We start from the raw sequence: 26,649 nt of genomic DNA on the forward strand, positions 1-26,649 counted from the left end.
ATTATTGTCTGTTACACAATGTCAAAACAAGTCCATGATTGTGTTTTGTTCACAGATCTGATAAAGATGATGATCAGCGATGATAATGATGAGAATGATGATGATGATGATGATGATGATGATGATGATGATGATGATGATGATGATGATAATAATAATAACAACAATAATAATAATAATAATAATATAATAATAATAAAAAATAATAATAATAAAATAATAATAATAGTAATAATAATATAATAATGATGATAATAATAATAATAATAATAATAATAATAATAATAATAATAATAATAATAATAATAATGATAATAATAACAATTATAAAAATAATAATAATAACAACAATTATAATTTTTTAAAAATAATAATAACAATAACAATACCAATACTACTACTACTACTACTACTACTACTACTACTACTACTACTACTACTACTACTACTACTACTACCACTACTACTACAACTACTACTACTACTACTACTACTGGGTGGGGTTCCTGCCTCCCATAGTGGGCAGGGAGGTACATACTGTGTCTTCTATCCCCCTATATCTGTTTTCCAACTAGCTGTCTGTCTTTGTCTTGGAATGAGATTACTTGGTTTTGTCCTGGCCCTGGCCGGATACCTTGACTGGGAGGGAAACAGTCAAATGCATAGTTATTGTTTTGGGAGATGATTTTTGTTCCTTGTAAATCATCGTCTGGATGCATTGTATAATGTTTTCTTTATAGTATATAGATTGTAAAACATTTGAGTGTATCCTCTAGTGGGACCTGTGCATTTGTCTGGATGAGACTTTTAGGTAATCCAAAACTAATGCTTTGATAGTGTCTTTTGGAATCTACATCTATTTCCTATTTGAACCAATTCCCCTTTTGTCTCTCTTTTCATGGCCACTTAATTGTATTTCTATAACTTTTTACTATCTAAATTTCATCCATTTACTGCGCTGATATGACTAAATGTGTTGCAAGTGCCGTAAAACCCTTAAAAACAAAAAAACAAACTACTACTACTACTACTACAACCGCTAAACTAATACACTACTACTACTATACTACACTACTACTACTAACTACTACTACTACTACTACTACTACTACTACTACTACTACTACTACCTACTACTACTACTGCTACTACTACTACTTCTACTACTACTACTACTACTACTACACTACTACTACTACTACTACTACTACTACTACTGATAATAATAATAATAATAAATAATAATAATAATAATAATAATAATAATAATATAATAATAATATAATAATAAAAATATAATAATAATAATATATAATAATAATAATAATAATAATAATAATATAATATATAATAATAATCATAATCATAATAATATAATAAATAATAATAATAATAATAATATATAATAATAATATAAAATAATAATAATAATAATAAAAATAATAATAATAATAATAATAATAATAATAATAATAATAATAATAATAATAATAATAATATATAATAATAATAATAATAAAATAATAATAATAATAATAATAATAATAATAATAATAATAATATTAAACAATTTGAGATTTAAAAATACATATATTTTAAATCTTTCTATATTATTTGAAATAACGATCGAATTTTATAAACTAATTTAATTTTAAAAAGTTCCGGCTTTCATTATTCATGATTTTGATGTCATTTAAAAAATAAAGTTATAAAGCCACTGTCAGTTTGACGCATCACTTTTAAAGCACTCTTAACGCGTGAACCACATGTTAACACTACAAAAGCAGCAATATTTAATGACGTCATTAAAAAAATAATTTATACTCTCACTGTACTCAGATGTAAAAAGGATATCGGGCCGTTAACAGCGTTACCTCCGTTGGAAAAAAAAATGTATTATCGCCTCACATGCGCCATGTTACGTGTTGCTCTTGGTCAGGGGCTCTCTGTAAAGCGCTTTAAGCACGTTTAATGGATATTGCGCTATATAAACGCTCAAGTTTTTTTTATTTATTTATTTTTTAAAAACTTCCACGCACCAGTGCATGTGTCAGTACAATACTATTTAGTACCGAGATATACACACTATTCTTGGCCCACCTTTTGATTATTTGATTCAGAGCAACAACAGAGCACACGCACCCATAAAAAAAAAAAGAAAAATTTAAAAATAAACTTCCCGATGAACCGGTTTTGCAATTCATTGCGTCAATTGGTGATTCAGCGGGTCGCGTAGGCGGTGGGCGGTGCTCAATTAGTCTCATGTGGGCTGGTGGTGGTGAGTGGTACCTACTAAACAAGGAGGGGCTCCGTGTTCTGTGGTGGTTGTTAAGTCTTCAGTATTCCACGTAGTGGTGGTAGTTGGGTTCTATTCGTCCCCAAGTGATTGACAACTGGTGATAGCACCAAGCGTCCTCCTCATAGCGGTAACAAAATATCAGTTAAAATCGTTTACTGACTTTATCAGTTAGTTGTGCAGCGTTGTGTCGAAGCATCACAATGAACTGGGTCACAAAATGATATTAGTCTAGTGTGTAATGGATGTATCACAAGTTGGGGAAAAATGACACACACACACACACACACACACACACACACACACAGTGACCTTGTTTTAAACCATTGCCGCTCGTTTTGTTTTCAGTCATCGACGCGCGGTTTGTACCATGAAATAAAAAAAGGAAAAATTAAAATTGAGCTTTATATAGAGCAATATCCACTAAATGTGCTCAAAGCGCTTTACAAGGGGTCCCTGGCCACAGCAACATTTAACATGTAGGACGGGACATAACGGGATTTTACAATTTTTCGGACAAAGACAACGCTGTTAACGGCCAGGTACTCATTTTACACCTGAGTATGGTGAGAAAATGTGAGTAAAGAGCATTTTACAAGGATTCAACTATTCAATAATTTTACACAGGATTCTTTATAATTTAACTGTAAACAGATACATGAATGACCCTGTCCCAATGCGGTGTTTTGTCGGCGTCAAACATTGATTTTGAAGTTGAAATCACAAAAGTTGATTTGAATTGATTTGGCCTAATGGAGAGAATGGATGTCGTTTATTAATATTTTATACATAACCTACATATATAAATCTCGACTCTTTTGTGTGTTCGTCCGTTATACTTCCGGATGGCAATGTTATGAGCTTCTTTGCCAAGCGCATACTATCTATACATGGTTGGACACCCCCAATCTAAGAATAGCAGTGAGTCAAATTAGTTGACAATGAACAAATGTATGCATGTGTGTGTAAGTCAGTCAGTGTTGAACCTTGCATCTATCCTGTTAAGTCGCATATTAAAGTTATCTGTATTTTCACCATCGTCTCCATTCATTTGTTCATCATTATTTGGTAATTGGTAAACAGAAAGAACCCGATACATAACGTAATACGTAATACTGTCAACACCTTTTTTCTTCTTGGCCAGACTTGAAATATAAAATGAAGTTTTATAGAGCGCAATATCCACTAAAATGTACTCAAAGCGCTTTACAAAGGGTCCAAAGCCAACATGAAGCCTGTCAGAAGCAATTAACTTTTTTTTCTTTCTTTTTTTAAATTTTTTTACGAAGACTCAGATGCTGTTACCAGTCATGTACTCATTTTTGCACATGAGTGTTGTAAGGGAATGTGAGTAAACAGCCTTTTCAAAGTAGTCGACTTTACGCCACCAGAGCGGGACTTGAACCGGTTACATTCAGGTCAAAGGTGAGTGCCTTATTACTGTATATTGTACGGTAATATGTCGGGATGAACTAGATGCCAAAAAGTGACTTGAGGTAAGAACAAAAAATGACCAGAAATGTGAGATGATATTTTTCTCAATTGATGATGAAACCACATCTTATTATTGTCTTCAGTAAAACATGAAATAATCTCAACTTTCATATTCTTGATGGTCAAATCAATTTTAGTGTATTAACTAAAGCGACATTGTTCCGTTTTTAAACGATTGGTCATATAATATGTATATTGTTGATCATTTCAACCCAATTAACATCATAAGTCTGGAGTCTAAAAAAGGCACTGAGAGCAAAAGTAACAGTTTAAAAAAAAAGAAATTATATTACGCCCGGACCGTGAGACCACTTCTCTACTGCAGCTAAAGATCTGTCAATATCTAATTTTATAACATTGTCCTTAATCCCATAAACAAAAGTATCCCTTTTCTTTAGTTCAGAAAAGTGAGTGGAGCATGCACTTATGTTGGTAACAACAAGAGATGAAGTTAGTAGAAAAGTGCCAGAAGACAAGAGAGAATAAAAATTTTTATGAAAAAGAAAAATTCGAACGCCGGAAGTGCGATATGTAGACACCTTAAAATCGAAAGTTAAATGATTGCACGTCTCGTCTGCTTCATATTGTAAACAAACTGGTTGACCGTTTCTAGTTTCTTCACTGATTGGGTACCTAATTATAAGGGACAATGGTAAGTGTGCCTAATTAATTCCCGCGAAAATTAGTTTTCTGCCATTGTTTTGCTTTAGCGAGCTTGCTCTACTATTCATTGGATTTTTCCGCAATGAATTACGAAGAGATTCAGTCAATTTAGAGTATTTAGAGAGCTGAGCCGGTGTTACCAATACTTAGAGAGCCTCGCCTTTGGCCGACCAACCTCCGCTGCACGTCCAACTCGCCTTGAGCATGCATTCACGTAAAATATAAAGATTTTTTAAAAAAACCTACCTCTGTTTCAAAAACTAGCATCTTTCACCTTTCTAAGAAACATTTTGATTTTTCAGAACTTTAGTTCGTTAAAAAATACGGGCCAATCTGACCCGTTGAGTCGAATGAAAACGAAATTTTGTTGTTTACACGGTTCAAAGGAAATGCCGTAAATAAGCTTTCATGGACTTCCTGTGTTGTTTTTACAGTGTCACGTGACCGTTTTGAGAAATTTGTCGTCTGCTACAAATAATTAGACCGGTAGGGGTAGATATTTTCGTTGGAGCAGAGAAAAAGTGAGTATTATTTCTTGGACTTGTAGAGAGGCCTAGGGTCCACCAGCAGTCAAGTTGATTGAATAAAAGAAAAAAAGGCCTTTTTTATCCGCCGCCACCACCACCATGAGAATGGAGGGTGAGGGGGGAGGGGGGGGGGGGGGGTGTTGCATGAAGACGAAAGGGAGACGTGTCGCTTGGTGACCTTGGGTGACGTAGAGCATCTCAAGGATGCTGGCAGCAGTTGCAGGTGTTCTTAACCCCTTAACGGCGAAGCTAATTTTTTTGCTTTTAGATAATAGTTTGCTTTTATCTTTATTATTGTTAACGGGGAATACAGCGTTTCCACCAAGAGAGCAGTCAGACTATCGCAACTCGGACTTCAATTGTCTATAATCGTTTTGCCGTTACTTGTCTTTTGATGATAGAAGATTTGGTGTTAGGTCAAAGATCGAATTTCGCCGCTAAAAGGTTGCATTGCTACTGGATTTGCTCCCCCCCCCCCCCCCACCTTTTTTTTCTTCTTTTTTTTTCACCTTAGTATTGTTGATTGCTATTTCCTTTTTTATGATTAGCAAGTGCCGTAGGAGTCTCACAGGATTCAGGAGTACTGCAATTAACCCTTTGCCAGTGACACTGATTTTTTTTTGTTTTCAAATAATAGTCGTCATTTATATTATTTTTTAACGCAGAAAAAAAAAAACGTTTCCACCATAAGAGCAGTAAGAATATTGATAAAAACCGCTTTGAGCACGTTGGGTGGATATTGCCCTATATAAAAGCTCAAGGTTTTAAATTGTAATTTGTTTTTTGTCTTTTGATGAAAACGGTAAGATTTTATTTTTGGTCCAAGTAAGATTGATATTCGCCTTTAAAAGGTTAAGTTGTTTTGTTTTTTTTTTCAGGTTTTTGCTTTTTTTTTCAAATGCCGAGTGAGAGAGAAAAAACAAAACAATCATACATGTATCTGCAAACAGCAGAACGTTTTCATTTTACAATGAGATGGGAAGGGGAAGGGATAACATTAGGACAAGAGAGAGAGAGAGAGAGAGAGAGAGAGAGAGAGAGAGAGAGAGAGGAGAGAGAGAGGATGGGCGGGGGGATGGGGGGATAGTAAGGGGGAAATGGGAAAAGATGAAAGAAACAATGGGTTGCCTGATGACGTAGATCAAAGGATTGTTACAGCGGTGTTCACGGTGTGTACTTTGTGAAATTTTAACCTTTTACAGTGACACTGATTTTTTTCTCCAGATTGCTTATGCAGAATAGATCGTTTCCACCAAGAGAGCAGTAGTAAGAGTATATTTCGACTCGGGCTTCAATTAAACTATAAATCGCAAAGCTTGTCTTTTAATGATAACAATTAAGACTAAGATCTGGAGTTTGGGGAGTGTAAGATGGAATCTCGCCATTAATGGTTAAAATTGTTTTGATTAAAAAAAAACAACTCACACACACACACACACACACACACACGAGCGCGCGCGGTCACGACAGCGAGGACCATCACTGACAGAATGTTGCAACGGTAAACCGGTTTACGTGTACATAGATCCTGAGGCTAGATGCCCCGTTACCGTGTACGTAGGCACTCCCAAAAAAAAAAAGGAAGAAAGAAAGAGACACACACACACATATACTCACTCACACACACACACACACACACACACCACACACACACACAGTCTCGCATCCTCTACGAACTAATTTTGCGCACCAATTTTTACTGCACTTATGCACCAAATTGCATACTTATCTAGGGACACTATTTTCCGTATCTTTTTCTCAATAAACTTTTTAAAAAACCTTTGTTTTGCGCGGCTATTGCGCGGCAGGCGGCTGGCACTAGGGGGCACCAACCTATGGGTCAGACGAGAAAAACACACGATTTAGCGAGGAATGAAACATTAAATATTTAGGATATAATTTCAAACACAACTTTTGAAATTCATCAAGGATTGTCTAGTACCGAATGTTTTTTTATAGAAAACAAATGTATCTTCAAATCTAAACTGCTTTTGACGGTAAGCGGTAAGTTTTTATTTATTTTTCTGTCCAAACGAATGATTTGTCCTGGTTATAGAAGCTAAGTATTGGTAACACCGGCTCAGCTCTCTAGCTTCTATACCAGGACAAATCATTCGTTTGGACAGAAAAATAAATAAAAAACTTACCGCTTACCGTCAAAAGCAGTTTAGATTTGAAGATACATTTGTTTTCTATCAAAAAACATTCGGCAATGGACAATCCTTGATGAATTTCAAAAGTTGTGTTGAAATTATATCCTAATTGTTTTCATGATTAATTCCTCGCGAAATCGTGTGGGCCCCGTTTCTGTTATCAAGGTTCCGCCTAGCCAGGCAGGGTTGCCAGATCATTTTTGAGTAAGAGACCAAACTAGCTATAGCAAGAAGCCAGATTCCTCGGCAGGAGCCCAAATACCACCAAACCCACCTTAGCCTCGCGAAAACTCTTTAGATTTGTTAAACAATTTAGATAGGATAAGGAAAATTCGTATATATAGAAGCATTAGCAAATGCAATCTGTGGCGTTAGCACGTGTTGCATTTAGATATTTAGATTGCCAAATAAAATAAGTTTTACCGGTACCAGAGTAAAACGATATAACGGGGAAAGTCAGAGGAAGCCAAAAAGTTGGTTACAGGAGGCCAAGTGGCCAAACCAAATTTTGGGAGGCCAAATGGCTTGGGAAAAGGCCAAATTTCTCAAATTTGGCCACCAGGAGGCCAAACTAGCAACCCTGGCCCAGGTTTTATAAAAAAGTTTATTGGGAAAAAGATACGGAACAAAGTGTCCATAGATAGGTATGCAATTTGGTGCATTAGTGCAGTAAAAAGGCCTTTTTTTCTTTTATTCAATAAACTTGACTGCTGGTGGACCCTAGGCCTCTCTACAAGTCCAAGAAATAATACTCACTTTTTCTCTGCTCCAACGAAAATATCTACCCCCTACCGGTCTAATTATTTGTAGCAGACAACAAATTTCTCAAAACGGTCACGTGACACTGTAAAAACAACACAGGAAGTCCATGAAAGCTTATTTACGGCATTTCCTTTGAACCGTGTAAACAACAAAATTTCGTTTTCATTCGACTCAACGGGTCAGATTGGCCGGTATTTTTTAACGAACTAAAGTTCTGAAAAATCAAAATGTTTCTTAGAAAGGTGAAAGATGCTAGTTTTTGAAACAGAGGTAGGTTTTTAAAAAAAAATCTTTATATTTTACGTGAATGCATGCTCAAGGCGAGATGGACGTGCAGCGGAGGTTGGTCGGCCAAAGGCGAGGCTCTCTAGAGCTCATATTTACACAGGTCTAAGTCTAAGTCCCCGGCGGAAAATACTCACTCCCAAGTCTAAAACATGAGACATGTTGATAAGACGTGTCATCTCTCAGGCACTGGTCCGCGCATCGCCCTTTTTCGTATTCACAGGTCTTACCCCCCCCCCCCCCTTTTTTTCCCCCACCGTCTTGAAGCCACCGGAATAACGACATAGTTTTGCAGTCCTTGGTGATGTCATCATCCAGGGGTTGCACTTGCACTTGCACTTGCACTGTATTTTGAAAAAAAAAAAAAAATTCTCCGGTGTAGGTTTTTCAAATAAATATTTTTGTTTGAATAACATTAAATTTTATTCATACCAAATTTCAGGGTTCTGTAAGTCCCCGCCGCAATGCCATGTTTTCATTATCTTCTCATCAGGGATGCTCGACAATTTTGATATCTATATCGATACCATTTTTCATTTAGTTTTGTTATGTATCTTTTTTTAGTTTAGGGCATAATCTTTTCATTATTATCATTTCCTATTTTTAATACACACGTCAACATTTTTATGGGCATTTTTTTGCTTTTATTTTTAAAAGTATTTGTTTTATTTGTAGAATTTGATATTTAAAAAATACTAATTGCTTTCATCATATTTCATTTTCTCATCAAGACTTTTTCCCATATATTTATATATGATTGTTATCACTTTCTAAAGGTCTGTATAATTTCATTTCAACTTATGGTAGGAAGTTCTATCAGTTAAATCTTGACAACCCATACATTGAGAGAGAGAGAGAGAGAGAGAGGGAGAGAGAGAGAGAGAGAGAGAGAGAGAGAGAGAGGAGAGGGGGGGGGGGGGGGGTTAAAGTTATATGAATTGTCAGTCCAAATTATGTAATTAAAATTTAACTGGATGGGTAATGAAAATAACAGCTCATTATGCAACATGTTTATACAGTCGACTCTGCTTAATTGCACACCCTCGGGGCTCGAGTTAGTGTGTCAATTAAGCGGAGAAGCTAATGATAGCATCTAAGCTCCAGCTTTCATGTGGGACCTTCCTTTCTGGGTTTTCTACAGGCTTGATATTTGTTTTGTTTTTTATATTTTATTTTTCTTCCTTTTTGTTGTCTATTTAAAAAAAGAATTTCTTGTTTTTTATTGACAACAAAATGTGACATTGTTTTGTAATCGTAGGATTTGATTGCTTTCTATTCTGGCTATGCAGGCTGTTTATAAACCCTTGTCTTCAATCTTTCAAATGTAGATCATCTGTCAAGTGTTCTTCTTGGATGAAGTGGCGTAGATAGTCCACCATGTCAACTTTTTCAGTGTTTGGAGATGTGTCACATTCCGACCACTCATCTTCATTATCCAGGCATTGTATTGTGTGTGGCTGAATGAATGGAATCCAATAGCTCTTGAGATTTCTGTGCACCGCTGACAGGTTTATTGTTCTCCATTGTAGCGATTTGATCAAATGCTTCGGCCGAAAAGTTGGTGGAAAGGGAACAGCATTGTTGATTTCAATATGGCTGTTGGTTGTCGTTCCAAACAAGGTGTAGCGATTAGGCAGAGCAATTATATCGAGAGAGAAACTTTTTTTTTTAGGGGAATGTGTAGCGTATAAGCGGAGCGTGAGATTAACCGATGTGCGATTAAGCGGAGTGGACTCATTTGCATTTTGGCTCAAACATGTTAAATCATAGAGGAGTATTATTTGTAATTGTTTCAGTGAAATATGGAGAAAAGTTATGGCAAATTGTTTCTTATGTCTTCACTGATTTTAATCATGTAACATTTGCGTCATATTATGTTATGTGTCATTTTCAAATTTTTATCTTCCTCTATTTGATAGTCAAATCGTCCTCCATGCTATGGCAACCAAGAGCAGGGGAAGTGTCTGCTTACAGGGATACCACAATCTTGGATCTTTCCTTCACTTGATGTTGTGTTTTTAATTTTTACTTTTTCAGGCAGTGTAAGGTGCCATTTTTCAAGCTTTTTGAAGAAGAAATACTCTGACCATTTGGCTAAGATGTCTTTCAGTGGCTATAGATCATTCCCTTTCAAGTACGGAGCTATGAAGTGAGTACTTTGGCAAACTGGCATTGTTTATAACAACCAAAATTTACATGAGCACCTTATGTCATTACAGTCCTACATCTTGTTTTAAGTTGCTTGTTGGCTTGGGGGCTATTGACAGGCTGTCTCTGGGTGGGTTTTTAAAATTTATTTATTTCGACCCCCCCATAGTGGACGATATTGTGCTAAGCCATGAATATATTTGAAAATTATACAGGTTGTCTTGAAGTTTCTAAATTTTTGTCAGTTGACTTTCGGAGACAAAAAAACCAGGGGATTTCAGTTCTGTTAGTTACAGGTGTGTGTACTACCAGTCTCATACATTTTTCAGCCATGAGGTTTTTAATTCTGCTAATACATTTTACAAAGTAATTAACAACTTGGCATAATTTTAAAACATGATTGTTCATCATTAGGTGTCACTCAGTTTGTTCCAGTGGTACACAGAATCATCTAGACCTTTTATTTCTCAGTCAGTTGACAAATCAACCAGAAATCATCGGATGATTATTTACCAACGTCAATGTATACAACAGTAATTGGGACATGTTCATATTATTATTACCTCTCTTTCTTTCTTTTTTTTTTTGGTGAGATTTTTTTTTTTTTTTTTTTCTTTCCCCTCACAGACTTAATTTAAGATATTTAAAATTATGCCCTTCTGCCACAACATCATAAGACTAAGACATAAGATATCGTCTAGGCATTCTCTCTCCTCTCTCTCTCTCTCTCTCTCTCTCTCTCTCTCTCTCTCTCTCTCTCCCCCTCTATGTGTGTGTGTGTGTGTGTGTGTGTTACGTTTCATGCAGTTTTGATTAGAGGGAGAATAATTGTTTTAATTTTTTCAGACCTCCCCAGATGACCAGTCCATATGAAATTGAATTGTGGTGAGGTTGATTGCAGTCTTCCGTCCAGTCACTTACCAAGGAGGCAAATGGTTAATATTGGACTAAGCTCATGTCTGACCCTATAAAAGCTGAAGTTTACCAGATCCAGGAGAGAGAATTCGAGAAAATACAGAGAGGAACTACCTCCTGAGGAAAAGCAAATCATGGTGAGCAAACAAAACAGAGAGAAAGTATGTTTGAATGCTTTTGATACTTAACTCTCTCTCTCCTTTAAAAAAAATTTGGAAATGGTTGCCTCTGGTTTGTGTTGCATTTCCTTTTTTTTTTTCGTTGTTCAAGTAACTCTAAAATTCTAGCACCGATCATGAAGGAAAAAAAATGTTCTTCAGTTCATTGTTTCCAGTTTGACAAATGACCCTGTCACCTTGCAATACCAGAAACCTCCTTGGTTCATAGTGGAAGTCCTGGATGCAGTTGTTTATTTCACATAGTGGATGGCTCTGTCCTCTATCATATTTATCTGTTTCAAGCTTGCTTTCTGTCTTAGTCTTGAAATGAGATTACTTCATTCTTTCCTGATCTTGGTTGGTAGAGTCAAATGTATAATAGTCGTTTTGGGAGATGACTTTTTTTTTTTCTTCTTGTAAATAATCTGTTATGCAGTGCAGCAGGGAAATCTCAACCATGGGACTGGGCCTAGTTGTTTGAGATTTCTGTGTTGAGTATATTTTACAAAGCATGTGTGATGGTTAAAAGTGGGTGGTTTTTGTAGGGTCTCATTTTTATTGGATGCAATGTTTAATGCTTGTTGTTTCGTATCAGATGGCATAATGTGTACTATAATATGAAAACAAAGCCAGCCCATAGCATTGCTGATTACACACTCAGCACTTGCCGTCTTTATCTATGAATCCGCTATCTAATCACTGTCACTTTTCATCTCTCCCGGCGCCTCTCTTCTCACCCAGTCTTAAACGACTTGCACATAACAGGCATTTTAGAACCCTTAAAAAACAAAATGAAAACACATGGTGGAAGTCAAATTAACCAAATGCATTTGTCAATTAAAAGTTTGCACTTCCTCATTTCTGGTTTAGCAAAATGTTGACATTTGAGTTTCAGGTTTAGTTTAAGTCTTGTATTCGCTGGGATAATACAGACCTGCCAACCAGTATGATTTCGCGTATTTTAGTACGATTTTTGGACCCAAATACGCGGATACGATTCCAAGGGATTTAGTACGATTTTTTAAAAGATATGTGATGTGAATGATATTGATGATACATTTGATGCATTGATACACCCATGACGTACACCAACTAGCGTGTTTCTGAATGAATGATGCATCACATTTAGTACTATAGTTATCATTTCAGTTGTTTATATGATGCCGGTTTTCACCAATATTTTTCTCATACCGGTTTTCACCAATATTTTTCTCATACATTTTTGAGGATTTGCATAGAATTATGCATAGAAGCTTATTTTATACTTTAAATAGTCTCAGATAACATTTACGCTTTTTCCACTTATTAAATAGAAAATCCTAAGTGAAAATTTAATTGAACTAACATCTTTGACTATGAAGCCTTCAATTAAAAACTGTATTGCTAATAAGCTCAAACATAAATGGGTTATTTTATATATATATATATATATATATATATATATATATATATATATATATATATATATATATATATATATATATATATATATATATATATATATATATATATATATATATATATATATAGTTGAAGATTGTGATTATCTTTTCTTTATTTTTTTTTTTTCGGCTAAGGTTTGTCCAGGCGCACGGTACCTGGAAGCTAAATGTCGTACCATCAGGCATAAGAACACATTCATCCCAACAGCCATCAAAGAAATCAACAAAATGTCGAGTAGAGATCAATAAATGACTGACTGAACAATGGTTATTATTATTATTATTTTATTATCATCATTATTACTATTTTAATTACTTTTTCCCCCTATTACAAGAGCTTTAACCTAACAATAATTGCCTATTTGGACAATAAAGATTATTATTATTATTATTATTATTATTATTAGTTCCGCGTTACGGGAGGTTGTTATTCTCATGATAATAACAAAAAAAAAAAAAATCATAAAAGTGTATCAAGAGGAAAATAAAACATTTTAAATCTGATCATGTTTTGACTTTTACACATTCTGATCACAAGACATATGAAAAGTTCTAGCCAGCATGAAGAATAAAAGTACCGATTTTCTTTGTTTAGAACCATGATGGCTGCCGTTGCTGGGCGACGTGACATCAGACTATTGAATCCAATTGCTGGCCAACTAACTTCGCGGAGGTTGTGTGGGTTGGACCCGCTATCTCAAGTAGTCGGTGAGAGAGAGAGAGAGCTCTAATAAAGGCCTGAGTTAGAGACGATCTTTTTTGGGATCGTTGATAGCTCATACGGTAGAGTCACACTCTCACCGACCAGGCAGAGTTGTCGTACCAGTAAGGTCGCGGGTTCAAACCCCCATCACCGTCGCGAACATTTTTAATTCTCTCTTGTCTTCTGGCACTTTCCTACTCACTTCATCAAATACTTTGTTTTGCTAATTCTTCTTTCAATTTCTCTTTCACACAGGACCTGTATCAATAGATGTGTTTGTTGTTGTTTTATCAGACACAGCTCCCATTCTCATTAGGTGAAGTGTGAATCCTAGGTGGCTTCACGACACGACACGCGGGACATCGTGACATTTGATAAATAAAGGAACCTACTAAATAATTTGTAATAAATTCTACATCCTTTGCAATTAAATGTTTAAAGTCCTATGACAAAGAAATTAAACAGTTAGTATTTGAACTTGGATGAAATTGACATGAGTTCATTTGTCAATGTTGATGACAATGTGTGGGCGTTGGGTTGATGCAGTGGAGGGGATGTTTTTGTTGCTGTTGTTGATGGTGGTGGTGGTGGTGGTGGTGATGATGATGATGATGATGATGATCTCATGTGACACCCCTTATCGCTTTAAATCAATTAAAACTGAATTCAATTGATATGAAGCAAATATCTGTATTTACACAGTTATTTCTCTAGGTTGATATAATAGCTATAATAGGGAAATACAAATGTGTTAAAACGAAACGTTTTGACTAACTGCCCGAGTTGTTCTATAGCAGGTGTTATTCTTACGGGTCTTGGTGTCCTGGAAGCAACTTTTGATGCTTTCATTCCGATCCTGCACAAACTTAGCCACATTCATTCACCCTCCAAGTTTCACGTTCTGTTTAAAAGGACAAATAGAGTTAAATTTGTGAAAAATTAGTGACCGCTGACCGATGATCTTCGCTTTTGAAAAGTCTTCCATGCTCTGCACCGAAATGAATTTGTATTGAATTTGGGTCACCATAACATGATACGGTCATTTAACAATACAAAAAAAACCCACAAACACTAGAGCTTTTATGTAGTGCAATATCCACTAAATGTGCTCAAAGCGCTTTACAAAGGGTCCCTGACACAATAGCAACACGTATGCAGAACGACACATGACGCCTGATAGGCGATATTACAACTTTTCCAACAGAGACAACTCTGTTGACGGCCAGGTTCTCATTTTACACCTTAGTACGGTGAGAGAATGTGATTAAAGTCTTTTCCAAGGACTCAACTATGCGACGAGCGAGACTCGAACCCAGGACCTTCCGATCCGAAAGCGAGTGTCATACCACAAGACCACATAGCCGCAGAATAATTCAAATACAGCGAAGTAATAATACACAATGTGATGATTTGTTAGCACTTTGAATCAAATGGAAATCTACTAATCGTGTCTTAACCTGATATTCCCACCACTACTAACTGTAACAATTGTTTTTATAGGAAACCCCACAGTTGGAATACGATCATCAATTGTTGTCTTTAAATATTCTATATTTGGAGAACCTTGGAGAGATCCCCCCCTTTTCTCCCCCAAGGTCGGGCTTCTCTAGGTCAAAAATCCAGTAACGGTAAAAAACTGTATAATGTAATAAATGTTCACGAATATCAGTTGAGCTAAGTTCATCTTAAACTTGAGATCTAAAGGATTTTCTTCATGTTCGTCACTCTCCTAAAATATAAAATAATAAGTTGAAATTCCCCAATTCGACAAGGGACTTTGAGCATAGTAATGAATTCCTTGTAAAAATGAAATTCCCCTAAAATGCCTCGTATCCAAAAGTGTAGGTAATTCATGAATTACTTCAGTAAGTTTTTATCTTTTGCTTGGTTACTTCCCTTGAACATGAGGAGGAAAGGCTAAGGATTACAGTAGAACTCGGAAATAGCGAGTTCGACGGGTCCACTCCTGATTACTCGCTATTTCCGAGTTCTCGCTATTCCCGAGTTGCCAGGAAAGGTTATAATATTGCTGGTTATTCCCCTCAGTGTGTAATTCGAGTAAAAGCCGTCGCCCCTATTTCAATATCTTCACAGAAGTGGCAGAATGCTTGGTTTTTTGTTGTTTTTATTTTTGTGTTTTTGTTTTTTTTTCAAGTAAAATCATGACTAGAAAAAAAACCCAAGAACATAGAAGTGTGTGTGCGTGTGCGCGCGAGTGTTTGTATGCACTCGGCATGTTTGATGAGGTAAGCAAGCGCATCACTCAATCACTGACCCATTGAAATAATGGTTCCTCACTCCCCTCTCTCGCTGATCGTGTCGTTCGTTAACGATGCTACTCGCTGACCGATGCTGCGAAGTGAGGCATGTTGACATGTGCTTACCTCGCGCGTCGCGTGGCACCACATTGGGTGAATAATTGACCCCACCCCCAATACACACACACGCACACAAACCCAACCCCCACCCAAATTTGTTTCGCCTATTATGTACTACAGACTAGGCTACTATGTAATATTACTCGTAACGAAAAATAAGAAAAGAAAAGAGGCTAGGCTAAAAATATTTAAATTGCCATTGTCTCTTGTTTTGCTTTACTTCGCAGTCCTAGGCTGGGGCAGGAAATGCTCGTTATTTCCGAGTTGACCTCTTTTTCATACTCGCTACTTTCATGCTAATTTTATTGACTCAAATAAGGGAAAAAAACGGGGATTTAGATTTTACTCGCTATTTCCGAGTTCTCGCTATTTCCGAGTACGTTACTTTCATGTTCTACTGTATTACCTTGCAGAAATCAGCATCCAAACTGATGCCAAACGTATCGCTGTGCGATCCTTTGGACCACACCAGGGAGGAAGAGAGGGAGGTTCTGGTTACTGGGCAGCCCAGGATCTCCACATACTTTGCCCAGGCTGCGCCCTGGAGAGGACACTCCAGTCTCACCTTCACCGGTGAAGAGTAACAACACGGAAGACAGCAGTCTACGAGTGATAAGTCCTTGCTCGATTGGCGTAGAGTTGGACGCAACGTGTTGTCTTCGACGGTGGGAGGGATCATCGTAATTCTACTGGTCATCTTCCGCCAGCCTCAAGCTGGGCAGCCACCCAGCCAGAAAAGTGTTGACTTCTTCTAGAACTTTAATCAATGATAGAAATGTGTTAAATAAGATACAAATATAGAATGGGGGTTGTCATAGTTAATACAAATATAGAATGGGGGTTGTCATAGTTAATACAAATATAGAATGGGGGTTGTCATAGTTAATACAAATATAGAATGGGGGTTGTCATAGTTAATACAAATATAGAATGGGGGTTGTCATAGTTGATACAAATATAGAATGGGGGTTGTCATAGTTAATACAAATATAGAATGGGGGTTGTCATAGTTGATACAAATATAGAATGGGGGTTGTCATAGTTGATACAAATATAGAATGGGGGTTGTCATAGTTAATACAAATATAGAATGGGGGTTGTCATCGTTAGATTATGAATCGGGTTTTGCTTTTCGATTTCAAGTTATCACCGGTCTCCCATTGAGATTTATTGTATTATTTACCGACCAAAAGAGTTATCAAAGACACTGGCAGGCACAAGTTCATCATTTAATGAAAATATTTTGAGATGCGTACCCCGTATTTTAACTGATTAACCTTAAGCAGCCTGTTGATTTGGAACAGTCCAAAGTATACTGGCTGTTGATATATTAGACATTTTTTCTATTAACCATTTAGATTATTAGATTATTAGTTCTTTAGACTTTTACTTAATAACGATGTCGGATTTATTTTAGTCTTTGATGTTGATAATGATAATTGCATTCATAGTTTTTGGGTTTTTAACCCCCCCCCCCCCCCCACCCCTTCTCTTCTCTCTATCTCTCTTTCTCTCTTCTCTCTCTCTCTTCTATCTCTCTCTCTCTCTCTCTCTATCTCTCTCTCTCTATCTCTCTCTCTCTTATCTCTCTCTCTATCTCTCTCTCTCTATCTCTCTCTCTCTATCTCTCTCTCTCTATCTCTCTCTCTCTCTCTCTATCTCTCTCTCTATCTCTATCTCTATCTCTCTCACTCTCTATCTCGCACTCTCTCTCTCTATTTCTATCTCTCTCTCTATCTCTATCTCTATCTCTCTCTCTCTCTCTATCTCTATCTCTCTCTCTCTCTCTCTCTCTCTCTCTCTCTCTCTCTCTCTCTCTCTTTCATATTTTTTTTCTCAGCCAACATTCTATATTATTGTTTGATTTAATAATGTTATTTCAAATGGGATAAGAAAAGTTTCTCTTGCATCTATTTTACGGATGATATATATATATATATATGTATATGTATTATAAAAGTGGGTTTTCGGATTGATTTCATAAGCAGAATGTGCTTCTATCCGATGTCATGATTGGATAGTTTTATTTTGATATTCTAATCTACACGTGAGGTCTAGGAAGAAATTGTCATAAACATTCATTTATCTTTTTTTCTTTCATCACAGCGGATGATGATAGCTACCATTACCATGCCAGGTTTAAAAGGTTTACCAGAGAAGGAAAAGGAAGACGACCTGATGCCAATCCACCAACCCTCACTAATCCAGTGCTTGTCCAGCTGTGGGATGTCATGCTTGTCATGATCTCAAGTGAGTAAAGAGCTACTCGACTATGCATAAAACAAAGATATGAAGATAAGGCCCCAGAATTTAATAGTTACTTTAAAATGAAGAACAATTAACAATTTGTTTAAATAAAAAGAAAGATGAAATTTAATGAAATAAGATGAATAATGATTATGGCCGTTACAAATAAAAAGATTGAGATATTACGTAACTTATGACAATATAATATCTGGTTTGTAAGGCTCCACTTCCAGTCAAGAAGTATTGAATTGTCTATTCCTCCGACAGCAGGCTCAGGTTTGTAAGGTTCCTTGATCTGTCGAAGACTGCACTATCAAAGGTAAAAGCTCCGGCGTCTTGATGGTGGAGATAAAAATATCCACAAAGTACCAAAAGATAAAAATCTTCAAACATCTGTCCCTCCGGGAAATCGTGGCGCTTGCGGCCGCTACTTTTCGCAGTTACCGCAACGGGACCGCAATTTTGAATCACACAAAACTATTAAAGATTTCGCGAGAGCTCCCGAGTTCCACTGTATTATTATGATGTATAGATGTATTTGGAAATATAATAATAATAATAATAATAATAATAATAATAATAATAATAATAATAATAATAATTAAAAAAAAAAATTATGAGCTTTTCTACCACATAATTGTTAGGACTCCATGCATTTGTGTGAAAATGTTTTGTTTTTTTCAAAATCTTCTGGTGGCATCCCCTGTATATACCTGGCATATTATTTCTTTTCTGAGTATGCAATGTCAATATCAATGTAATTTAATGTAATTTATGGATACAATACTGTATAATACATACCTACCAAAATTGATGGACTGTGCTTGTCATAGAATTAAAGCAAGAATAAATTATTGTGCGCTGTTTATTGAAAACGTCTTAAATTTGCAATTTTTCCTTGCAATTTTTACACTTTTTGAATTTTGGGTGCAATTTTGGGGTTTTTCATTTGCAATTTTCCGCGGGGACAGAAATATATCGATGTATGAGGAATGGAGAGGCTGGCCGTCTGGCATAGATTGTAGAGAGAAGTGAGTGTGGAATGTTAGATCTAACTGCTTTTATAATAATTGGCTAGGTGACAGAATGTAGAACGAAAAGTATTCACTAATTAGAAATTAATTCGAGGGAAGGCTATAAAAGGAAATATTTTCAAAGTGCCTTTTCTTGAGGGCAGGCTGTCAATGTGTCCTGTAGACGCAGATTAGTAAACGTGTTCTAATTGGTCGGTAACAAACAATCTAATAACATATAGCAAAAAATTTGGGACCAGAGGTCAATGTTGCTATCCAGGGGGTGTCGTTATCCAGAGGTTGCACTGTATTGTAAAAATTTAATGGTATCAGTAGGCCCTATCAATGGCTTTTTTTTTTGTCATGTATGTGTGGACTGTTATCAATTTTTCATTGTTTCATGCAATTGTATGATTTTTTTCTCTTGAAGGTACAAGACTGGTTTGGCTACCTCTACAGAGACCATCCTCTTTTGCAAGCATCATGTGATCGGCTACGCAGCATAATGTCCTCTGCTTATTCAAGAGCTCTTCAATTGGTGGATGGTCCTCAGGATGTGTTCAGGGAGTATTTAAATCATATTTTTGACTTTAATTTTATTGTTTTATCAGCAGCTCATATTGATAGGAAAATTTTGTTAGGAGACTATGAAGACTTCATGAGACCAAATGACTTCAAACTTTCAAATAAAATAGTTTTATATTTAGAAAAATTTCTAAATTCAGAGAGATTAAACTCCAAGTTTAGTAAAATCCCTTCTTTTAAGTCCAATAGGTTCAATTGTTTCTTTGAGGCTGCTGCTGCTATCATTCACCATTACGATAAAATCAGATCGTTTTTCTCTTCGGGTGTTTTGAGCAAGTCAAATCAAAATATTCAGAGTGTTAGTCAGGAGATTGGAGATCTGAATCTGATAAGTTGTGTTTGTGCTTTGGGTCTGTTTTATTTGAAAGTAAGTCTTCCATATTGGAAACTGGTCAATTCTTCAACTACATATTCCGATTTGTGTCACCTAGTTAGGAAAATGCATGGAAAGTTTAAAGGGGTACGCGCTGGTCGAGAGGACGGTTGTACTATGAATTCCACTAAAATTATCGAAAATGAGATTAGGGCACTTTCAGGTAATTCAACCTTTCTTTAACACACTGAAAACATTAAAAAGGCTAAATTTCTACAAAAAAGTGCTTTAAATAATTTTTTTGTGACGCAGCTATCGTCTAAACGCAAAGTTTTTCCGTCATTTTCTTCAGAATCAACGTTCGATAGTCCTTAGCAACCCGCACTGAACCCCGGCTTATTTGGTATTAGCAGAAATGTCAGGGAAAGGGCATTTCCGTTCTTTCACATTCTTTGGCGTATGTGTCACAGGACGGCGGGGAAATCGAGAAATTCCAAGCCTATTTTCCTTTCTTTGATTGGCTGAAGAGACGGCTATGAGTTATTTTTAGTAATTACCGTCATGGAAAATTTTAGCTCACGTTCCAAGACCAATCGTAACCCGGTTTTCAGTCACGTGACATAACAACGGGTACATTTCCGGGAGCATTCCACTACGTTTACTATCGCTTCGATTCGAACTGATTTTTGGTCGTTTCATGACAAACTTCACTCCATTTACTTATTTGCAAAGTTTTATCATCATTTTCCAAAGAACCAAGAATTGGTAGATAATCATTTCGACGCCTGGATACCGCTTTAGCCAGTAAGTATGTCTATTTATTTATTACTAGTGAAATCAGATTGACCGGTTACAGTCTCAAAGTGTGCATTCCATTCTAAAATGTAAACATTGACGATAATAAAAGAGAATGCTGCTCGTAAATAATTCTAAAGGCTAATTTTTGTTTTTATTTTATTTTTAATACAATTATTAAGAACCATACTGTTTTCTTTGATTTACATTAGTCTATTGAAGATCATTGGGCTTGAATAAGGAGATAACTAAACGCCGATCTATAGTAAATCTTAGACAGATAGATAGACGTCTATAGCTAACTTAGACTTAGATTACCATTGACGTCAGTGAGTTAGAACTTAAAGATTATCTAGATTGTGCTTATTATTTTTTTTTTATAACTATCATTCTACAAGAGTCTGTGTGTGTGTGTGTGGGGGGGGGGGGGGTGCTCTCAATGCTCTGAGGTATGGTTCTCGTCTCTTGACCTAAAGGCGTTTCTTTCTTTCTGATCTATAGTTCCTGCCTTTTCACCTTTCAGTGTAGGGCCACTTTAAAGTGAAATTACTCTAGACCAAGGCAGTAGCCAAGCAGGTGGTCAGCCCACTGTGACCTTTTGATACCTTATTGTGGTAGGAATTCATTTTGCCCAGAAAGTGGCCTTTCTGCCTGCTCTTTTCATTTCTTTAACGTTTTTTTTTCTCTGATCCAAAGCAATACCAGATCTGTGCTTAACTATGATTGGTAGCCAGAATTCTTATGTGTGGGTATCTTTTGTGCTTTTCAAGGCAAAACTTTGGGCTGATTCCAACACTGCTTAGCAGTAGGGGGTGCAATAAAAATGTTATAATGAAATTATTTTTTTTAAAACCCCTTTATTCATCCCATAGTGGAAATTATTCTCTAGGGTCTATTCCAAGGGTAGATTGAAATAACCCAAGGCGTCAACCGCAGTGCAGCGCCGCAAATTGAGCTAGGGCGAGATGGCTTGCTCAAGTCCACACAGCACAGAGGCTGGTGATCGAACTCGGTACCTTTCCGGTACGAAGCAAAGACCGTAACGCTGAGCTAAGCTAACCCCCGATTTATATTTATTATATATTTATATTTATTTATTTTCACAGATTGTCATGCCTAGAGCCAAGGTTTCCACCTTCAATGCTTCCATTAGCAGCATGAAAAGGAAGTCACGGAAAGATGTTTTGAAGAAGGCAAGGGATGCGAAGAAGCAGAAATTTTTTAATGAACCAGAGCCAGCATCCACATCTTCTGTGACATCTTCGCCCCACGCAGCGACTTCACCTTTATTTCCATCATCTTTTTCTTCGCCGCAACCAACAGCTTCAGCTTCTGCTTCTTCATCATCAGCTCGTAAGTTGGATTTCTTTGCCTCTCCATCTGAGTCCAAGCCTGCATCTTTGTCTTCATTGGAATGTTCGACCATCGTGCAGCTGATTGTATTCCAGGATCTTGTTGATTGTCTTCTCTGCCCATTTTGTTTCCAGTCTACGTTGGAGGTTTCACGTGATTCTTCTGTTGGTCTTGCCATTCGTCTACATTTGCCTTGTAAATCATGTTGGAAATTTCATGTTGGATTGGAGTAGGAGAATTCAACAAGGGAGCAAAGGCATCGCAGGATTTCATTTCGGCAATAGGACTTAGTGTGGGACGACATTTTGTGGAGCATGGGACTAAAAGGGACAATGTTAGGATGAAGAATGCAGACAGAGCAGGTGAATTTGTCTTTAAAAGGAAAAGGGAGATGAGGAGGTTAGCACAGACAAGGAGGAAGAACGTTTACATCAACTGGAAGGCGGTGAGCAGTATGCTGCAGGCGGCTTCTGATTGCGGAGTCCCAGACGACACGTGACATTGGATGGATTACCTCAAACGGATAAGTACCATTTTTATAAATTCAAAACTAATTTTATCTTTTTTCCACAAGAGAATGATTCTTGGGTTTAAAACAACACAGTTTAGGGGGTTCATGACACTGTATTTTGTATAATCTACGAGAAGGTTCGTTTATTCCCATTTTCTCAAAATGTCATTTTCTTAGGGGGTGGGATACCAGGGAAAAAGATTTCTCAAAAACTGTCTATTCAATTTCTTTTTCCTTTCACCCACTTGTGTGTTTATAGTGTGGCTACATTATGTCAGAGGCTTTTGGCAATATAAGCATTATTTTTTTAGATATGGGGGTCCAAAGAGGGTAAAAACTGCGAAAAAGGAAAAATTTTCACAGTTTTACGGATTGAAGACTTCCGGATGCTATAAAATCTTTACTAGGATAAGAATAGAAAAATCCCTCTGATACAATGTAGAACAGTATTAAAGACACCTACATAGCAAGTTTCAGTGAAATTGAATAGAAACTTTTTGAGAAAAGTTGTTCCCAAAATCTGAAGTTTTCGGGCTGGGTACCCCTAAAATGCCACCTCATACACACCGATAGTGGAAATTATTCCAAAAAGTCTTTAGAAATATGCTTGGACACACATAATACTGCAGAAAAAGCATTGAAAAGATAATTTTTGATAAAACTTAAAAAAACTGTCGTTATTGTGACAGTACCCCTTAAAGACTGGTCATCGTCAGAAAGTTCTTGTGCAACAGATTTGCTTTGCGATTCCTCTGATAATATATTTGGTTCAAATTTGTCGCTTTCAAGTTCAGTTTTCCACAATTCTCTCTATTCATTTCTGAAATCTCCTCATTGTCATATTTCAATTCTTTAGCAAAGTTTGAAGTCCATTTCAGAGGCATGTGCAGTTGTAACAGCAAAGCAGATAAGTAATTTTTTGGATGGTAGTTTTGATCCTGATAATGAGGCTCTTGTAAAAGTTCTGAGTAATTGTCCTTTGACCAATTTAATTGGTGAAAGTTCTTTTGGTGATCTGGATTATGATATCAGGAAGAGGGCTAATTGTTCGTATCTTCAGAGAACTGCATCTCATTGTATCAAGAGAAACAAAACATGTAGCGATTATCTAGACAGTAAATCTAAAAGTAAAAAGGCAGAAATGTTTACAATTGCTAGGAGACAAAGTTTAGTTGAGTCAGTGCAGAGCTGCCAACCTACCGCAAAAAATGCGGAATTGTACGCATTTTCAGCGATTGTATGCTTGTACGCATTTCCCCCAAGATTGTACCCATTTTCAGTGTACAGAGTCACTTGAGTTTTCATTAGTTGTAATTGATATTATTACTAGCCTATTGAGAAACCTTGGTGACCAAGTGGATATTCATATATTTTTTGATCAATTATGATCTTCATGCTGGGAGGTAGAATTCTGAAAGGATTGGATTATAGTCTTGGGAACATCATTGTTGCTGCAATTGAGCTCGTGCGGTGTGACTTAATATAAGTATACCTTCCTCTTACTTTCACAATGGTTAGTTTCCGTCGATTTCAGGATTGTACCCATTTTTATGAAATCTCCCCCATTTTGAGGTCCCATTGAACACATTCTCGTCAGATGGGTTGGCAGCTCTGTCAAATGAAGCAGATGTGTCAATCAAAATCAGAGAAAAGATGGTGGAAAATCAGAATATGAAAATTGTTAGGGCAGTTACAAACTTAGACAAGCATGATGAGTTAAAGAGGAGAATAGAGTTGAGTGGAGGTGTCTGCCAAAATAGTGAAGAAGTAGATAATTTGCTAGAGAAACTTTTAACTTCTCAGAAATCAAAAAAACAAATAACAGAAGCAATTAAAGATCAAATTAGATACCATAAAGTTATTAGAAATGTAAAAGATAAAAACCTTAGCCTGTCAGGGTCTCATGAAGAATTGGTCTCAAAATTAAAAAAGTTTTCATGGCTAGCATTATTGTTTTTCTTGATTCTCATTTCATAATCCATTGTATCACCATGGGGTATTGGTCATTTCATAGTTTAACATTTACTAAACTCGTTTTTGCTATATTTTTAGCATTATCTTAGTTAAGCACACCTGTATGTATAATTAAATTCAATCCATTTGTATTTTGTGATAAAAAATTATAATTTTAAAAATTGATTAATAAATGTCATTTTGTTAAACATGACAAAATGAAAGATTTTCATTCTGTTGTTCTGACTTTATTTATAAACCACTGTTGTTTTTCTTTTCAGAAATGAATAGAGCTCATTGTCCTCTTTTGATTGATACCAAGACCATCAAGATTGGTTAACAAGTAAATCTTTTGGGAGATTTCAATATTCTCTACTTTTGGCTAATTTTACTCTATTTGCGAGCGCGTGCGAAGTCGTGTAACTGAAAAAGCTTGCATCTAAACCTATTGAAAAAAATTGGAGGCATTCACAGCAACCTTTTGTCTGGCTCAAATTGATTGAAATGAGTTTGCTTGAATTACGTTCTTGCACTGCTGGTTCCAAAATGAGGGTTTTGGGCCATCTGTACGGGACCGTATTTCGACCTGTTTTTGCGAAAACTCAGATTGTCATAACTTCCTTAAAAATTAAAATATTTAGATGATTTTGGTATCGTTTCAATCGGGACAACTGGCTCTATCAATTAAACAGTTTAGAAATATCATATGAGAGTGATCTAATTTTGGGTTTAGACTACCTACTAGAAAGGGGGTGGGCTATTTAATATGTTGGAATTTCCCCGAGGATAAAGATCACCCAGACCAAAGCATTTTGGAGCACCTAGTATTACTAAATGTCAATAACTTTCTTATCCAAAACAGAATTACCATGATATAATCCCTATCTTCTTTATTGTCAACGAATGGGATATAAACGTGGTCCTCATTTACAAAAACAATACTAGATATTATTGCTGTGGTGCCTCTGTTATTTTTACAATTATCATTGTTATTATTATTATTATTATTATTTTTATTATTATTATTTTTATTATTATTATTATTATTATTATTATTATTATTATTATATTATTATTATTATTATTATTATTATTATTATTATTATTATTATTATTATTATTATTGTAAGTATTGGTGGTATTACAATGTTGTATTTTTTTGATTATTAATGGTATCATTTTATGCTTTTGTTTCATTTACCTTTCTTTCTCACTTTCATGTATGTTGTCATCAAATTGTATGAATTATTGGCGAAAGCCTAAGATTAAATCGCCGTTATTTTTGTTTGTCTTATTTTGACTATGGAACTGATACTTATCATAGCAGACCTGCTTACTTGAAATAGGAAAATGTAATAAGTAGTTTTCAGGGTAAATAACATCGTAGACATTGTAACTACCCTTAAAAATCACCAGCTTGTCCTTATAATGCGTGGGGAAAATATTTTTAACTCTATGTGATAGCTCTGGCACCAGAACTTCGTTTTCAAGAAATGACATTTAATTAAAAACCTTTATTATATCCAGCTCGGGATTTAGCCGTAGTACTACGGGAATTTTCGTAGTAGTAAGGAGGTCTGTTGTGATGGGTATCAATTAAAATTTATTTTTTTTTAACGATAAAAACTGATTGGAAACGTAATAATGATGGTGATGGTGGTAATGATAGCGGTAATGGTGGTGGTGGTAATCGTGATGATTGTGGTAGTAATGATGATGGTTATTATTATTATTATTATTATTATTATTATTATTATTATTATTATTATTATTATTATTATTATTATTATTATTATTATTATTATTATTATTATTATTATTATGATTATTATTGTTATTATTATGCAATATATGTTGCTAATTTACTTCCAATTATTGAGAGAGCACAGCAAGAATTGAATAATTTAAGGGCGCTAAACGCGATGCAGGAAGGAAGCCTACTAACTATCTAGATT

The 26,649-nt window shown here is 35.9% G+C and overlaps 1 protein-coding gene across 6 annotated transcripts; it reads left to right on the top strand.

Moving 5' to 3' along the window:
• Nucleotides 1-4,379: 4,379 nt before the first annotated feature.
• Nucleotides 4,380-24,926, top strand: LOC144971599 (uncharacterized). 6 transcript variants are annotated; one of them, XM_078912669.1, is made up of 8 exons: nt 7,842-8,165; nt 9,509-9,688; nt 10,218-10,329; nt 11,175-11,380; nt 12,979-13,110; nt 18,031-18,174; nt 19,615-20,886; nt 21,984-24,926. In XM_078912669.1, exon 8 carries the CDS (start codon nt 21,990-21,992, stop codon nt 22,461-22,463), a length of 474 nt encoding a protein of 157 aa, XP_078768795.1. In that variant the 5' UTR covers nt 7,842-8,165; nt 9,509-9,688; nt 10,218-10,329; nt 11,175-11,380; nt 12,979-13,110; nt 18,031-18,174; nt 19,615-20,886; nt 21,984-21,989; the 3' UTR covers nt 22,464-24,926. The 6 variants fall into 5 exon arrangements, 4 of the variants coding, with proteins under 4 accessions (XP_078768794.1, XP_078768795.1, XP_078768792.1 ...); XM_078912666.1 differs by lacking the exon at nt 21,984-24,926 and having other exon boundaries at nt 19,615-21,304; XM_078912668.1 differs by lacking the exons at nt 7,842-8,165; nt 9,509-9,688; nt 21,984-24,926 and adding an exon at nt 4,380-4,442 and having other exon boundaries at nt 19,615-21,304.
• The last annotated feature ends 1,723 nt before the right edge of the window (nt 24,927-26,649 follow it).

This window comes from Berghia stephanieae, chromosome 4 (assembly GCF_034508935.2).
Source record: "Berghia stephanieae isolate SIO BIC M18660-M18661 chromosome 4, UCSD_Bste_1.3, whole genome shotgun sequence".
NCBI classification, from domain to species: Eukaryota; Metazoa; Mollusca; class Gastropoda; order Nudibranchia; family Aeolidiidae; genus Berghia; species Berghia stephanieae.